Raw genomic sequence first — 18599 nt, 5'->3', positions numbered from 1 at the left:
CGCCCCCCGCCACCTGCCGCCGCTTTTTAATACAAGAGGCGTAGAAAGCTTGGACTTAATCCAAGTGCCCACCTCTGGCAAGTGGGTGGAACCTCCTAGACCATGTCGCCCTGGCTTCATTTGTTCCTCTCCTTGGTCCTCCTTGTCCTGATTTAGTTACTTACTATCACAACGATGATGAGTGATAACGATTAGTTGTAAATTTGCTTTGTGTATATCCTAAGCCACTTAAATCTTCTGTGGAATAAGAATAGGATATTATGTTTGAACTACAGGAGATGCCCTAAATCCTTCACTCAGAGCTTACTTCTCTTTTCTATGTACAATTTTAATAAATTCAGCCATCTGATTTCACAGCACACAGCAACTTAGAAGACCGCAGCTGACAAAAAGAGTGATTGTTTCTTCTTCACAGCATATTAAGCCGACCTAATAGATGTTGTCGATGCCACAGCAAATGAGTAAATTGGTAGGCAAATGATACCTTATAGCTTAACAAGGAGAAGGAAACCATTTAAAAACAAATAAAAGAAGCAAAAGCATAGCAGTTGGGGCCCACCTGGTATGGGTGTGATCTATCATGGACTTTAGAAGCTTTTAATGATTATAGAGCTATAGGTATTATTGATAAGTATGACTCTCTTCAAGAAAAAGAACATCAAAGTATGTTTTGGAGTCTTTATTTGAGAAAATAGGGGCATGTGCAGTACACTTTAGACAACTTTCTGTTGGCAAATAGTTTTAAACATAAAATTTAAGAGAGGGGTAGTTATCAACAGTCTGGAAAATTCCCTTCTTTGCAATGCCTCATTCCCTGGCCATGCTCAGTACCTGAAGTGTTGAAGAAATGGGTGAGTCCTACTCAGGTGGGAACCACATCTCAGGAGAAGCAATGTAGATGGGGATGCAGTGGTGTAGAGGGAGGATCCGATGCACTCAATACCGCTGGGAAGGGAGGAGGTAACAAGCAGCCAATAATTCACACCTTTTCTCCACCAAGAGATTGACAAACACCCCTGGACTGAATGACTAAAAAAGGGAGCTGATGGCAGTCAAGGGCCCCTGTATACCAAATTTTGGTTTCTGCACTGTTACAAAAAAAGAGAAGATAGTTCCTGATAGTATGTTCAGAATTTTTGGACAAAGACACCCCATGAAAGGAGGATGTTACCTAAGTGTTATTACTACTTAAGACTTGACTCCTGTCATGATATAGATCACAGCCCTAGACCGAGGCCGTCACTGACACTAGATTTCCCAGCAGCGACGCTGGCCAGTCCATTTCCCCCTTTTGCGAAGGTTGCAGGGCTCCACTCTCAGGAGCAACGTCTGTTTGTTTTCAGGAGCCTGTTGCCACAGCCGGTTAAATAAAAGTGATCTCAACCAGCAGGCGGAACCCCACACTTGACATTTCTCAATTAAAGTGAGCAAAGATTGACTTCTTCTTTTTGTTTACAGAATTATGCAAAACTCATTCCTGGAGCTACAGTAGGGCTACTTCAGAAAGACTCTGGGAACATTCTCCAGCTGATCATCTCCGCCTATGAAGTATGGTACTTTACAGTCGGCTTCTTTTTTCGGGGAGAGGGGTACTTGTTGGGTATTCAAAAACTGAGATGTGTTTTAGGCAGTTAACTACACTTCTATTTGTTGGTAGAGAGAACGCTTATCCAGAGAGAAATCTCCTTGCACGAATGTAGCCAAACTATACATTTTGTTCATTCTGTTTGCAGATATTCTTCCTGAGAGGTGAGGCTGAAAGTAGAAAAATCATACACCCGATTATAAAGCTGGGGTTGTTTTTATAATAATAAGCAACAACAAAATTTTAATTCTACTGAAAAGGATCCACGAGTCATACAATTAAGCTCCCTTCTTCTCTGCGTGGAAGAGAGAGAGAGAGAGAGAACAACTTTAAATTGCCAGCTCCACAGGCTTAGTGAGATTACATCATAACTCAAAAAACACAAAGCACACCAGGGACAATGCCCCTTTGTGGACTCTCTGCTTTGGGGAACCAGAGGAATCCTCCACTGGTTTTATAGTTTTGCATATATACACTTTTTTTGCCTTGACTTTGTTAATTAGTACCTGAGAACAGAATTCCTCCCTTAAAGTAGGATATATTCCCACAGAGTTGCTAAGTTCCCTTTCTTTGTTCCCATTTCATAACTCAGTTCATCAGTAGTAGATGGCCAATTGTCAACTCTTTTTGATTTTGGTTCCTAAATATTATCCCCCTTTCTTGCCTTTACTTACAAAGAAAACACACACACACACACACACACACACACGCACACATGCACACATGCACACACACAATGATAAGGACAGGAATGAGACAAGAAAAATTTTAGAAAGCACTAAAGCTCTAATATTTGCTCTAGACAGCAGTTACATAATACCTAAGGAATAAAATTCTAATTTTCGATGTTTTAAAATTACATCTAAATTCCATATGCACTCTGTGCCAATACTTAGCAAATACTGAACCCATGTTCCCCAACTAAGTGACATTTTGGAATCATCTGGGAAACCTCTTAAAAAACAGGTGTGTCCAGATGTCTCTCACAGACGTCTTAGAAGAATTTTAAGGGAAGAATTTTATATTTTGAAAAAAACTCCCCAATTATTTTGAGACTGCCCCATCAATTTTGAAACTCAAAATTGGGAAAAGCAAAATATTCCTTCTCAAATACATTTCTTCAGAGAATTAAATACAGATATGTCCATTAAAATTATAGGATGGGGTTTTTTTCCCCCCTGCACTTATATTCTCAGAAACGTCAGTTTTCTTAGCTCCCATCAAAAATTTATCACCACATTAACTCATGCTTGAAATTCTTCCAAACAGGAAAGCTTGTCAACAAAATACTAAAAAACCTGCCTTGGCTTTATGCAGTAATTAAGAGTTTTAATGTGTCCAATCCAATAAAATCACATAGCAATCCTTCACCGAATTAGAACACACATTTCTCTTTAACCCAGCGTTCTCAAAAGTGCTGTCTACTAGCATCTTCAAAGGAACTAAGCAAAAACAGTGTCCAAAATATATCCCCCTCCTGCCTGCCCAGCCTGGCCCATGTGCTGCTCACTCTGTCAGAGGTTATGCCTCACTATGGTCCCAAATCACTCACATAACTTACAGCGGCGTTGAAATCAAGGCATCACACATTTGAAGTGAATTTCCTATTTTTATTTTACTGTCTCAAAACTACAAAGAAGTGTCTATTCTTCTTACCCAAGCAATCTTGCTCTGGAGTTACAATTGAAACTTCATGATTCTCTGGATGAAGTATGCAGCAGACCTTGGCACTAGTTTAAATTATTTTTCTGTTCCGGTATTTTTTTTTTAATGTATTCTAAAAGGACTTTAAAATGTGGGGATCCTTAGACTGGATTTCTTTCCAGTCTATAAAGAAAAGGGCAGGAATGAGAATATGTTGAGAGAAAACAGGAAACGCTTCTGCCTCACTTCTAGTGGAGCAACGGCAGACAGATTGTGTGTATAACTAATGATTACAAACTTCAGCTCGATATTTTACGGTGCCATGTTGACAAAAAAAAAACCTTAAATACCAGATGTGTGTTAATTTGACTATCATCCGCTAATTTCTTTCCTTCCCTAACCACATAGCACAGTGGTTCTCAGCCTTCTGGCCCTTTAAATACAGTTCCTCATGTTGTGACCCAACCATAAAATTATTTTCGTTGCTACTTCATAACTGTAGTGTTGCTACTGTTATGAATCGTAATGTAAATATCTGATATGCAGGATGGTCTTAGGCGACCCCTGTGAAAGGGTCGTTCGACCGCCAAAGGGGTCGCCACCCAGAGGTTGAGAACTGTTGACATAGTAAAAGTTTCTGAAATACTAATGCTCCCAAGGCAAGTTCCTCTCCTGGCATTTAAACTCCAGCAGGGAAGTGACTTGGTTTGTTTTCTTTCGCCTGGTTCATAGTAGACACTCAACAGTTGAGTGGAGAATATGATAAAATATATAAATAAACATGGATGTCCTTTCTTTGGGAAATTCACATTAAAATATTCTTGGTGAAATTTGCGACGTGATATTTCAATTATATAACACTTAGAATTCCTTCATTTGGGGCAGATTATGTCACCCACTACTCCTAATTGCTGTCATCTACAGACTTTTAGGTCGCATCCCTCATTTCTCACTTAGTGCTTGACTCACTGGGCCGCTCACTCTCTTTAGCACTACTCCTGTCTATTTTTTAAATTTTATTTATTGATTTTAGAGAGAGAGGGAAAGGAAGGGAGGAACATCAACATGTTGTTCCACCCACTTATGTAGTCATTGGCTGACCTCTGTATGTGTCCCAACGGGGGATCGAACCCACAACCCTGGTGCATTGGGACAATGCTCCAACCACCTGAGCTACCCAGCCAGGGCACCCCTGTCTTAATTCTTGATGATTTCTGTGTGTGTGTGTGTGTGTGTGTGTGTGTGTGTGTGTGTGTGAAATCTTTCCCATATCTGGCCTCTCAGTTTCTTAAACTCTGTTCCAACAATTACCCTGTCCCCTTGCCACTTAATTACTTTCTCATGCCTTTCCTTTTTGTCCTACCTTAAACCTTGTCATTGCCAATTACATCTCAACTGCATGCAACCCATCCCTGATTACCACTTCTTATTTTTTTCAACTCACACCTGCTAGTTCCCTTCATATGTCTTTCAACCCATCAGAATCTTTAATTAATTGACCCCTACCCTCTCTTTACAGTTCCTCATCCCCTGATGTTCTCTCTTGCCAGGAACCCCATTTTAAATTCAATCATTATGTTCACTCTTTAGACACACCTTCAACCCCTGTGCTCATTATTGCTTCTTTGAGGTTGCTTGGCCAAACATGGTCCTGATTAAATACAACTCATGACTCTCAGCTGTCACTCATGGCTGAATGGGAATGCAAAAAACATACCATCCTAACCAGTCTCACTTTAAAATCAGGCTTATGGGTGGACCTCAAGCAGGTCCCAGCAACCAGGCTGTATTTCTGTAGTATGCATGCAAGTAGAGATGTCTAAGAAGTCGGTTGATATGTTAGTTGACAATTCAGGAGACTGAACTCTCCCAAACATACTTCACTGGTAGTTTTCTCCTTCTAAACTGATGGTAATTCCATCCTTCCACTTGCTAGAACCAAAAAGTTTGAAACGATCCTTGACCCCCTCTTCTCTGACATGCCAATTTCATCCATCAGGAAATCTTGTTGGCTCTATCCTCAAAATGATTTAGAACTTGATTCAGTCACTGCCTCCTCTACCCTTATCCTGGTCAGAGCCACCATCTTCTTTTTTCACCTGAATTATTGCAAAACCTCCTAATTGCTATCTCCCATTTCCACCTTTTGTTTCCTACATTCTGTTTTCAACAAAACAGCTAGAATATTCTTTTCAAATTATAAAGTCAGATCATATCACTCTTCTGTACATAGCCCTGTTTTCTCATTTTACGTAGAAAGAAAAACTAAATTCTTTCTAACAGCCTACCAGGATCCTATCAGATCTCTTCCTCTCTACCCCATTACCTCTCTGACTTCATCTCCTGTTACTGTCCTCCAACCCTCTCCAAACCCAATTCTCCTTGCTGTTTTGTTCCAAGGGCAAATCAGACATACTCATGTCTTAGGGTCTTTGCATGGACTGTACCCTCTTCCTGGAATACTCTTTTTACAGTATCTGAGTGGCTAATTTCTCCTCACTTCCTTGAAATTCTTAGCAAATCCTGACCACTTTTTAAACATTGCAGCCTACAACCCTACACACGCTCTCTTAATCTTCATTATCCCATTCTAACTTTTTTGCATAGCATTTATCACCTTCTAGAATGCTATATAATTTTCTTATGTATTATGTTGTGTGTTTTTTCTTTTCTGTCTCCCCATACTGGGATAGAAACTATTTCAGTGGGTTTTGTTTTCCAAACACCTAAATCAGTGTTTGGTACATAGTGGACACTCCATAAATATTTTCTGAATGAATAAACATAAACTATATCTAGTTGAAATGAAACAGGTTTAAAGAATATATTTAAATGATAATTTGATAGAATTTAAAATCTTAAGACATGATGGAAATAATCTCTAGGACTGAGAAATGGCACTTTAATATCTGTGCATATTTTGAAAAGTTAGCTTATGTCCACTGAAGGAGTGATAATAAGAGGAAAATAAAAAGGCAGGGAAGAAGAGTAACTTAGAATTTACAGTCAGCAACTTAGAATTTGGAGGAAGACAAAGTAATATTACTATGCAGGTGGCAAAATTTACTTGAGGAAAATTTGAAGCTTAATATGCTTTTGAAATCTGAGCAATGAAGTGGGTATAAGAATTCAAATCCTTTTAGATGAACACAAGTATAACTTAATTCATAATATTTCATAATTTGTTTTATTTTTAATAATTGGGATTTGTCTCCCAAATGCAGACTTTTTAAAATTAAAAATGTTTTTTCAACTACAGTTGACATTCAATATTATATTCATTTCAGGTGTACAGTATAGTGGTTAGACATTTATTTAAGTTACTAGAGGCCCGGTGCATGAATTTGTGCATGGGTGGGGTCCGGCCAGCCCGCCCCCATGGAGTGGGGCCATGGGCATTTGGCTGGCTGACCCTGCCCCTGGTCAGGGTGTTGGGGGCCAATTGTGGGCCGGGCTGGCTGTGGCGGGGGGTGGGGGGGGGAGGAGGCGGGCCTGATTGGGGCCCAGATCTGGCTGGTTGGCTGCCACAGTGCATGTCATAGCCACCGTTTGTTCCGGTCGTTCTGGTCATTCCGCTGTTCCAGTCACTGGGCTTTTATATATATAGATGAGTGATTCCCCTGATAAGTCTACTACCCACCTGACACCATACTTAGTTATTGCAATATTATTGATTATATTCCCAATGCTGCACTTTGCATTACCATGATTATTTTGTAACTGCCAATTTGTACTTCTTGATCCTTTCACCTTTTTCACAAACCCCACACCCTCCTTCCATCTGGGGACCATCAGTGAGCTCTCTGTATTTATGAGTCTCCTTCTGTTTAGTTTGTTCATTTATTTTGTCCTTTTAGATTCCACACGTAAGTGAAATCATATGGTATTTGTCTTTCTCTGTCTGACTTATTTCATTGAGCATAATACTCTCTAGGTCCATCCATGTAGTTGCAAATGGTAAGATTTCATTCTTTCAAGTAATAGTTCATTGTATATATGCACCACTTCTTTATCCATTCATGTATTGACAGACACTTAGTGCTTCCATATCTTGGCTATTGTAAATAATTCTGCAATGAATTAGTGTTTTGAATTTCTTCAGATAAATACTCAGAATTGGACTTTCTGGATTATAGGTAGTTCTATTTTTAATTATTTGAGGAACCTCTATACTGATTTCCATAGTGGCTGCACCAATTCGCAATCCCATCAACAATACACAAGAGTTCCCTTTTCCCATATCCTTTTCCACAACACTTGTTTGTTGACTTATTGGTGATAACTATTCCGACAAGTGTGAGGGGATATCACATAGGTGTTTTAATTTGCATTTCTATAAATATTAGTGATGTTGAGGGTCTTTTTATATGTCTATTGGCCCTCTGTGTGCCCTCTTTAGAGAAGTATCTATTCAGGTCCTCTGCCCATTTTTTTAATTGAATTGTTTGGAGGATTTTTTTTGGGGGGGGGGTATTAAATTGTATAAGTTCTTTATATACTTTGGATATTAACCCTTTATCAGTTGTATCATTAGCAAATATCTTCTTTCATTTGGAAGGCCGTCTTTTGTTCTGTTGATGGTTACTTTTGCAGTGCAAACACTTTTTAGTTTGATGTATTTAGCTTATTTTTTCTTTTGTTTCCCTTGCCCAAGGAGATACAGTGGGGCCTTGACTTACAAGTGTCCCAACTAACGAGTTTTTCGAGATATGAGCCGTCTCTCGGCCGATTTTTTGCTTTGAGTTGTGAGCTAAAATTCGGGTTATGAGCCAGCTTCAGATACCCCACTGCTAGTTGGTGTAGCAAACGTCACAGTGAATGCCACATCAGCCCAGCATCACGTGTCTTACTCGTTCACTTTAAGATTTGACATATGAGTAATTTGAGTTATGAGCTCCGTCACGGAACGAATTAAATTCGTAAGTTAAGGCCCCACTGTATATCCAAAAAATATTACTAAGAGCAATGTCAACAAACTTTTATTTTGTAAGAGAAAGAGGAACAGATAAAGTCTGAATAGTAACACCAACTTTACCCAAACCAACAGGTCTCCCTCTGCCTTTTTTGACATTTTTCCTCCTAAAAAACCTTGCCTTTATCTCCCCCTCTGGTATAACCTACATGCTTCATATCTAATCTTCCTCTCTTAGATCTATGTCATCACAATACCAACCAGCCCCGTTCCTAACCCTCATGCCTCAGGCAAGGATGAAGGCATCAACATTCTAGCTTTCTAGACACAAGCCTTCCAGGCAACTCCCTTATAGCTATCTTTTCTGTAGATTGAGCCCTTGCTTAACAGCTGCCAGTAATGCTTCCCATGGGTCTAAAACTCATCTCTCCAAACTGCAGGGCTCTTTGTTGTCTGGTGTCTCTCAGAACAGTTGGAGTGTTGACTTGGCCTGAGCCCCTTTGTCTTCATTCTATCTCATTCCTGGCTTTGAGCTTTCTCTTTTCTTTGCTTTCCTTATTTTTAAATTCTCACTCGAGGATATATTTTTAATTGATTTTTTTTAAGAAGGAGAGAGATGCCCTAGCCAGTTTGGCTCAGTGGATAAAGCATCAGCCTGTGGACTGAAGGGTCCCAGGTTCAATTCTGGCCAAGGGCACATCCCCGGGTTGTGGGCTTGATTCCCAGTAAGGGACGTGCAGGAGGCAGCCAATCAATGATTCTCTCTCATCATTGATGTTTCTATCTCTCTCTCCCTCTTCCTTCCTCTCTGAAATCAATAAAGAAATTTTTTTTAAAAAGGAAAGAGAGAGACACAGAGAGAGAGAGAAGCATTGATGTGAGAGAGAAACACCAGTCTGTTGCCTCCCATCCTCACCCCGAACCTGTCTCTTGGTGTATGGGAGAAGGCTCCAACCAACTGAGCCAGCCAGCCAGGGCTGAGCTTTCTCTTTTCTGACCCCCTAGCTGAGATACTATTGTCAAGGATTAGTCTTCTAATACTTCAGCCTTCACCGATCACCCTCTTTTCTGAACTGTCCCAAACTCTCATTTGTATTATACTATTTTTTTAAGTTAATGCACAATGACTGACATTGTATGTTACCTGCTTCACTTGGTTTCATCTTGTTGTTTTCAGTAAGATGATAATCATTTTGAGGTCAAAAATCTGTACTTATACTCATTCCCCCACCTTGACTCTACACTAAATGTAAAATAGGACTCGATAAATTCCAATATTGCTTTCAAGACACAGTTTCTCCCCCAGTTTAATATCTCTAAAATTGGGATGCGTTTTATAATTAACTAGAGGCCCAGTGCACGAATTCATGCACAGGTGGGGTCCCTCTGGGTGGCCTGCAGGGATCGGGCAGAAACGTACAGCCCGATGCTGCCTGCAGCTCCTACCTGTCACTCCCACTCATCCCGGCCCCCCTGTGCCTGCTGCGGGCTTGCGCCCAATCAGTCCCAGGAGAGGCTCATGTTGCCACAGCAGTGCTCACCAGCCATGAACCCTGCATCTGGCACCCTCCCAAGGGGAGTGGCCTGCACGATCGGGCTGAAACCAGCTCTCCGACATCCCCCGAGGAGTCCCAGATTGTGAGAGGGTGCAGGCCAGGCTGAGGGACCCAACCGGTGCATGATCAGGCCGGGGAGGGGTCATGGGAGGGCTCCAGGGTGTATCCAGCCCATCTTGCTCAGCCCCTATCAGCTGAACCCCAGCAGCAAGCTAACCTACCGGTCAAAGCATCTGCTCCCTGGTGGTCAGTGCACATCATAGCAACTGGTTGACCAGTTGATTGTCTGTCCCCTGAGTGGTTGAGCAGCCTTAGCATATCATTAGCATAGTACACTTTGATTGGTTGTTTGGGTGTTCTGCTGTTCAGTCCATTTGCATATTACCCTTTATTATATAGGAATATTAATTATGCTTTGATTGGTTGTTCGGTTGTTCTTCCATTCAATCTATTTGTGTATTACCCTTCTATTATATAGGATTGTGTCTTACAAATGCTGTCAGCTGGACAGAAGTCACACCTTTGTTTTCATTTCCTGCACAAGTGTGCACTTGGCCATAACTGTATATATTGTTATTCAATTTGTGAAGTGCACTCTTTGTACTATAAATGTTGAGAAAAATTGCCATTAAAAAACACCTTCAAAATTATACACTATGATTTGATATTAAACTGAAAAGTTATTATATATGCAGAAATGTACCAAAACAGAGCTTCAGGGTATAAATTTGATATTAAGGAAGCAAATAGTCATTGTTGGAGGAATGATTGCAATTCTGTATTCTTTGCAAAGCAACAACCCACTTCTTTATGGGACCTGAAAAATGATGATACAAGAAAAGGAAGCTGTTGTTACATTTTGTTGCTGAGTACAAGTGAAAGAATTGCCTCTTATATGTCAAACAATGCAGCTCAGGGCTGGAGAATTTGCCAGATCCCTCAGAATGTATAAAATAATTTTCAAAGCAATGATAGACTGATGGCATTGATTCATATATTGTGCAGAATGATTCCGAGGTATTTTATTATAGTTTGTTATAAAATAATGTGTTTCATAATTAATAGCATCTTAGATTTGATAAAAATACGATTGTGTGTGTGTCTTGCTCACTTGATTAATGATACTGTGAATTTCTTTTATACACAGTTTAATTTTATTCATTTGTAGTTTAGTAAATACAATTCTCAGATTCTCTTTTTGGCTGTGTTTTCTGGTTGTGACTTCATCTAACTCTTTATGTCTTAATGAAAGGAACTCCGGTCTGAGGTGGAACTGGAAGTATTAGGAGACACAGAAGGGCTCAACCTGTCATTCACGGCTATCTGTAACAACAGGTCCTTCCCACAGCAGAAGAAATGCTCCCACATGAAGGTGGGAGACACGGTAGGTACATGACCAATAGACGGTCTGAAAAAAATACTCAGACAAGTCAGAAGTTACCTTCATGCACTGAAGCTGCACTTCCCCTTTCAAGAATTTTCAAAGATTTCCTAATAAATGCTTCTTGGCAAAGATGATCCCCATGTGGCTTTGTTTCCCCCCATACATTTTGGTGGCTAGAAGAAGATAATTAGTATTTTCTTTTCCAGGCTTCATTCAACGTGTCTGTGAGTATACCAAACTGCGACAGAAAAAGCAGGCACATTATCATAAAGCCTGTGGGGCTAGGGGACATCCTAGAAATACTTGTCACTCCAGAATGCAACTGTGAATGCCAGAAAGAAGTGGAAGTGAACAGCTCCAAATGCCACAACGGGAACGGCTCCTTCCAGTGTGGGGTGTGTGCCTGCAACCCTGGCCACATGGGTCCTCACTGCGAGTGCGGGGAGGACGAGATGAGCACAGATTCCTGCAAGGAGGCCCCGGATCACCCCTCGTGCAGTGGAAGAGGCGATTGCTACTGTGGGCAGTGCATCTGCCACTTGTCTCCCTATGGAAACATTTATGGGCCTTACTGCCAGTGTGACAATTTCTCCTGCGTGAGACACAAAGGGCTGCTGTGTGGAGGTAGGCTATATCTAAATCCACCTTACTCTGCGGCTGAGCAAGTATTAAGGAGGGGCTCTTCCTCCTTTGATCCTTCCACAGTTGCCTGGGCATAGTAGGTGCTCAGTAAATATTTGCTAATCAACTGAATGGGTTCATCTTTAGACCAAAGGTAATGATTTTTTTTTTCTGGCTCTTACATTCATTTGGAGTGAGATCTCTGCCAACTCAATTTGCATGTTTATTATTATTTCCGTAAGAGTAAGTAGGTAAAAGATGGAAATGCCTTCTCTTTGGTTGTTACACAGATTCCACAAAACTGCATGTGATTTGAACTCCATTATCATCCAGACTCTTCTGGATCAGATTGCTGGGCATCTTACTCAACTCTTAAACATTACTTTGGAAAAATTAAAAGCAAGGCTGCTTAAGGAGCATAATGCCAAGGACAAAGGATGCACAAAAACTAAATGGACTTTCAGGGCCTTCATTCACTTTCACAAATATTTATTGAACATCTATTATGTGGTAGATACAAAATTAGGAATGGGGTATAATAAAGATGAATAAGTACAATAAGGTTATGATAGGGTAAAAATGAAAATTACAGAAATTTTTGAAATTGAGAAAATTTTAAAATAGCAGAAATACTTGTTTCATATCTTTTGTAGATGTATAATCACTTTAAGAATATATTATACCACATATAACATGACTACTACATAATCATCCTGATGTATATACATATATTTAAGTATAATCTATTAAGACAAGAATGACAAATGTGTTTATATACTTTAAAATGATATAAATTTGTGTTACAGTTGAAATAGTAACTGCTGAACTTAAGCTCTCATGGCTTCCTTTTTCACATTGTCTGAGCAGGCAGCTTTTCAAAACAGAAAGCCATTATCTTCAAAGAAAACTAAGCAAGTTATGTTTTCAAAACCACAGGGTCAGGAACATATAAAAGAGACTAGTTTTCAGGGGAAAAGCCCTGAGAAAAGAAGCCTCAAAGAAGCCTAAGTTCTTTGAAAACCATGTGATTCCCTTAGAAGTGTACCTATTTTTCCTTTCTTTGCTGCTGCTGTTACTAGCAATAGATGTCTCTGCGGCTGCCTTCTTTCTTCCCTTTGAGAGTGAAAAATTTAGGGTCTGTCTAGATTGGGACACATTTCTCTTTCTTTTCATTGAAAGGTGTATTCCCTTACTTAATGGGTGTGTTTCCAAACCCACAACAGTTGGTTTCTTTTCACAAGATGCACACAGGACACAGTCTAAAGCCAAAGACCATCACCATGTCTTGGAAGGAGTATTTTCAGCAGAACCCCAGACTGCATTCCTACTAGACATCTTTTGATAAAATATGTGCTCAAAAAATTTGAAATTACCTTTCAAAAATCATTAAGTGTAAGCTAATACAATGTAATAGCAATGCTAACCCCACCTATATTTCACCTTAAATCTTAGATCGAAGAGATCGAGAAGAGTAATAATTGCTGCACTGTGTTCAGCAACAGTTCTTCCAGCGTCTTGATGGGTTTTCATTTTGTTCTGTATCATGCCTGCAAACAAAAAGAAACTAAAAAAAAATTTTGACTTGGTCTGTGCATTATAGTTCACAAGGTCTGACAACAGTACCTCCCTCTGTATCAGATACAGTGATTGCTAAAGAAATTCTATTTAGAAAATACAATTAATTCTTCAGTTGGACTCGCAGAACTTCATCAATGCCAATTGCCTTCATACTTTGGGGTACTTTATGATTCTCAACCATTACTGTTTCTGGAAAGCTATTTGGTTTTTTAGTCACATCATAAAGGATGTTTGTTACTCTATTATTAGTAATTTCCCTTATAAAAAGGGATACTAAAATTAAGTACAATTATTCAAATTCAACAAATAATTATGGAGTACCTACTATGTGCCTGGCCTTGTGAATGGACGCTCTGTTGTTTGTAACAGAGCCCTGAATATGCTATAGCTTCACTTGTGTAGACCTCCCTTATTTTACAACTGCTATGCTCTGCAATGGGCTGCTTCTCTGAAGGCTACTGTCACAATGTTCTTTTTCCAGCCCCTTTTCTCATCCATCTGTAAGCCCTCACAGATACAGAACGCCACTGATTTCTTTTCTTGCCCAAATTCCACTAGTCTTTTGTATTTTGATTCTAGGAGATTAGAAACTCTAATGATATTATAGTAAAAAAAAACAACAACTTCCTGCCATTATGCACTTATAGTTATCAGCCAACAGCATTCCAGAAAGATCCATTCCTCCAAAAAGAGCCTGATAAATTTTTCTTGATTTTTGGTTATCATCTTTCTTCTACATGAAGCCATTATAAAGTTTTTGTTGTGGTCATGGTATGAACAGGTATTTAAGATAATTAGTTGTAGTGAATATCAATTAGCAACTTTTGTGAGTAGGGAATGGTTCTGGAAGGCCCCCAGAAAGGAGGGTTTCTTAACTCTGAGCAGAGCTCTTGAAAGGCTTTCTAAATCTCTGCCAGCCGAATCTTACATGTGATGATATACGTGGGCATTCCCAAAGCCTTTGGAGATGCACATTTCACTTGACAGCATTTATAAATCATGTTAATTTTTCAGGATAAACTTCACTATAGAAATCTTTCCCTATCATGAAAGTAAATTTCTTCTTTTGCTGAGGAAGAAACAAAAAGCAATTGCAGTTTAGAGGATAACTTACATATAAAAGTTAAACTAATGGTTTGGCCTAAATCACCTAACTATTCTTAGCTTTGAATTAATTAGTTCAATTATGAATTAAATAGGTTATGAAATGCAGTTGGAGTATGTCTTAATGTCATGGATCCAGCTAAATTTCATCTCTTAATCTTTCACTAGAGAAAGATATGCATTTTAGTGTGTATATAGATCTATAAATATGCTAATATATTATATATATTTCAACTCTTATCTTTCATTGGAGACATATGTGTCTTTTTTGTGTGTATATATGTTTATGCATATATCAGAATCCAACTTCCAAATTTTTGTGGCTGTCTCCTTTGTTCTATGATTTACTACTTCATATCTCTTATGCTTAACGCCAGGTCAGCATGGGAGGCACCAAAAAACACACAAGCTCATTATAATAAATACTTCATTTGTCACTTTATAGTATTTCATATGGTATTATGTGGCCAGATCCAAATGGAGGTTTTCAGGACTGGATGAGCTGCTTGCCTCCAGCCTCATTCTTCAATCTGACTCTGCCCTGCGCTTCTGCAACATCCTCTCATTCCCCTCTTACCTCGGAAAGCATCCTTTTCTCTGATTGCATTTTAAATTCTGATGCTCTCCAGGGATTGTCTCACTCCATCTGCATCCCCTAGATGATCTCCCCGATTCACAACAACTACAACTGCCATCTAGCTTTAATGGATCCCAATCGCACGCTTCAGGTCCATATACATACATACAGTTGACCCTTAAACAACACATGCATAGGTCTATAAATACTGTAAATGTAATTTCTCTTCTTTATGATTTTCTTAATAACATTTTATTTTCTCTTTATGTATGAATACACTATATCATACATATCACATCATACACAACAATTGTTGATCGACTGCTTATGCTATCAGTAAGGTTTCTGTCTAGTCAACAGTCGGCTATTAGTGGTCAAGTTTTTGGGGAGTCAAAAATTATAAGCAGATTTTGACTGTGTGTATATGGGGGGGTCAGCACTACCCCTAACCCCCATTTTGTTCAAGGGTCAACTGTATTCAGCTGCCTACTAATATGTCACACAGGTTGCTCATACTCAACAGAATGAAAAATGAACTCATTTTGTCCCCACGCAAAACTTCTCCTCCTCCCCAGCTTCTGAGCAAACTGTTCATTCAATAATGAAGCACTACTCTATGCCAGGCACTGGGGATAAGACAGAGCATGAGCTAGTTTCCATTCCAGGTCAGTGAAAAGCCCCACCATCCAGCTAGCAGCCCAGTCTGGTCACCTGGGGAGGATTCTATCTCTTCCCTTCCTCTTCCACCCAGCACCGATCGCACCCACACCCTAACAATTGCCTGGTTGCACACCCTTTCCTCTCCATTCCCAAAGATGCAGGGTCTCATATCTTCCCAACTGGTTTTCCCGTCTCTAGTTTGCCCTGCTCTGCTGATGCCAGGACATTTCTAGACACATATCTATCTGTTCAGGTCTCTCCCCTACTTAAAATTCCTTAACTTTTGGGACAAAAGTTTTTACTTTAGTCCATAAAGCTTTCCATGATGTGATTTCTGACTTTTTGCAGACCTTTCCCCCCTCCCCTCCTGCCACACCTTGGGCTCTATCTATGTGAAACTACCTTGGGTATTAAGCAGGTCACAGGATTACACACTTCTGGTGTTAACCTGTTTTCTCTGCTTAAAATGTGTGTCATTGTCTTCTATCTTCCTTCTACCTTTATCTTTCAAAGTCAGCTCAAACATCACTTCCTCTAAAAACTTCCCAGAACTCTAGTCTAATTTGGAAACTCTTCCCCATGAGTATAACAATGATCATATTGTATTGTATTTATTAGTAGTTGTATTTATTTGCCTGTCTCCTAACACTAGACCCGTGGTCAGCAACCCGCGGCTCGCGAGCCACATGCGGCTCTTTGGCCCCTTGAGTGTGGCTCTTCCACAAAATACCACGTGCAGGCGCGCACGTACAGTGCAAAGTTGACTTAAAACTTTAAGTAAAGTTTATTAAGTTAATTTTAGGAAACGTTGTGGAGTGAAAGAAGATGTAGTGTCGAGGATTGAGAAAGGTATGTTGAGATGATTTGGACATATAGAGAGGATGAACAAAAGGAGATAGACGAAACAAGTATACAAGACGAGTGTGGATGGGAGAGTTGGAAGGGATCGACCTCAGCAAACGTACCTCAATCAGATTGAGGATGTTTTTAGCAAAGGCCAGCTTAGGAGTACCCTGATTAAGTTAATAACAATGTACCAACCTATATAGTTTAAGTTTAAAAAATTTGGCTCTCAAAAGAAATTTCAGTCATTGTACTGTTGATATTTGGCTCTGTTGACTAATGAGTTTGTCGACCACTGAGACTATAAGTTCAGTGGCCTTGTCTTATTTAATTTTGTATCTTCATTCCTTATACAATATTGGGCACATGATATATGCTCAATTAAAGTTTGTTAAATAAATGAATTTGTTGAGCACTCACTATATGTCCGTAGGACATCCAATGAGTGAATGCAGAGCCAGGAGGTTGACACATTGTCTCACTGAGCACAACCATTAGAAGTAGATCTTATTCTTTCTATTTTACAGATGAGGTTTTCATGATCATCGAGATTGAGGGTTGTAAAGATGGGGTATTGTCCAGGTCTGTCTTGTATCTTTCTCTTATGGCACCCAAATTTAAAGGAAAATATTATAAAAGCAATTATCTCCTTTCACCTGGCTATGAATTCTCTTTGACAACATCAGGTAAGCAAGCTGGTCTTCAGTTGAGAGACCAGATCAATAAATAAATACAATTAGCAAAATATATGTCATAAAATATATTTATACTCACTCCCTTCCCTCCCCCTGGACACACTCACTTTTTTTCTCATTTTTCCCCCACATCATTTTGACGGTGTTTAAAGGTAAACAGGAAAGATGGTGCCCCAAATCAGAAAGTGGTTTTGACCCTAAAAAACAGCGTTTTGCTTTACAGATAACGGCGACTGTGACTGTGGCGAGTGCGTGTGCAGGAGTGGCTGGACCGGCGAGTACTGCAACTGCACGACCAGTACGGACTCATGCATCTCTGAAGACGGGGTGCCCTGCAGCGGGCGAGGCGACTGTGTCTGTGGCAAGTGTGTTTGCACACACCCCGGAGCCTCAGGACCGACCTGTGAACGCTGTCCTACCTGTGGCGATCCCTGCAACTCTAAACGGTAATGTCTCTACCTTCTTCAGTCCCCTTTGTCCATATATTTCCTGATGATCAAAGTCATAGTGACATTTTATAAACTCAGACCTCAGATTGTTTTGTCGGATTTGGTCTCCACCAAGTATCCACCTGCAAGTATCACACAGGCCTGCAAGGCCCCTGTGATCCTCAGCCTGGGACGCCAGTCCTTCGCTTGCCTCTTTCTAGGTCCTGATTACCCAGGACCACAATGTCGCATTTCTGCTAGAAAGCAGCAGGGGAAGCTGAGCTGATGTCTCACACTGATGATATCAGATCACCTCTCAGTTACAAAGCCAGCCACACCTAAGGAATGCCCTGGCGGTAGACTGACGACACCCACATTCAGTATTTTTTCAGGGGAAACAGATAAACTTCTTTCTTATCTAGAAGTTCAGAGCCTGACCTGACTGATTCATTCCTATCTATAGACCCATGAAAGCAAAGAGGCAGAAGCACAATCTTGGCTTTCAATTTTCGTCCTTCTTTACCACTCATGCTCTTTGGCTCCTCCCTTTGGTTATCATTCTGCATGACTATTGGGTATTGTGTTATCTTTTATACCACATGAACAACAACAACAAAAAACAAAAACACATTTTCTTATTTTCCAGTAAAGAAACTTTCTTTGGTTGATAGCTAGGTTTTTTTTGTTTTGTTTTGTTTTTTTGGGGGGAGAGAGGGAGCGAGAGAGAATCATAGATGTAAGAGTGAAACATTGATGGCTACCTCCTGCACACCCATTACCAGGGATCAAGCTGAAACCTGTGCATGTGCCCTGACTGGGAATTGAACCTTTCAGTACACGAGACCATGCCCAACCAACTGAGGGCTGACAGCTAACTTCTTCATGGAAGTGGGACATTCCTAGGTTAAGTGAAACAAGTCTCCAAATTGTCTGTGTTAGGACATGGCTGTGCACGATGTATTTTGCAGCAAACATGCTTAAACAGCTCATATTTTCATTAACTTTGCTACCA

General features: G+C 40.0%; 1 protein-coding gene across 1 annotated transcript in view; it reads left to right on the top strand.

Annotated features, from left to right (window-relative positions):
- ITGB6 (integrin subunit beta 6) overlaps window positions 1-18599 on the top strand; it is a 71697-nt gene that overhangs the window by 34800 nt on the left and 18298 nt on the right. The window contains exons 9-12 of the mRNA XM_015565776.1: window positions 1459-1548; window positions 10950-11081; window positions 11288-11705; window positions 17383-17605. Of these exons, the coding sequence (XP_015421262.1) occupies window positions 1459-1548; window positions 10950-11081; window positions 11288-11705; window positions 17383-17605 (863 nt within the window). The remainder of the gene's footprint in view (window positions 1-1458; window positions 1549-10949; window positions 11082-11287; window positions 11706-17382; window positions 17606-18599) is intronic.

The sequence above is a fragment of the Myotis davidii genome, unplaced genomic scaffold (assembly GCF_000327345.1).
Source record: "Myotis davidii unplaced genomic scaffold, ASM32734v1 scaffold59, whole genome shotgun sequence".
Taxonomy (NCBI): Eukaryota; Metazoa; Chordata; class Mammalia; order Chiroptera; family Vespertilionidae; genus Myotis; species Myotis davidii.
Note: the sequence above shows the minus strand (reverse complement) of the source record. Positions and strands in the feature narration are given on the sequence as shown.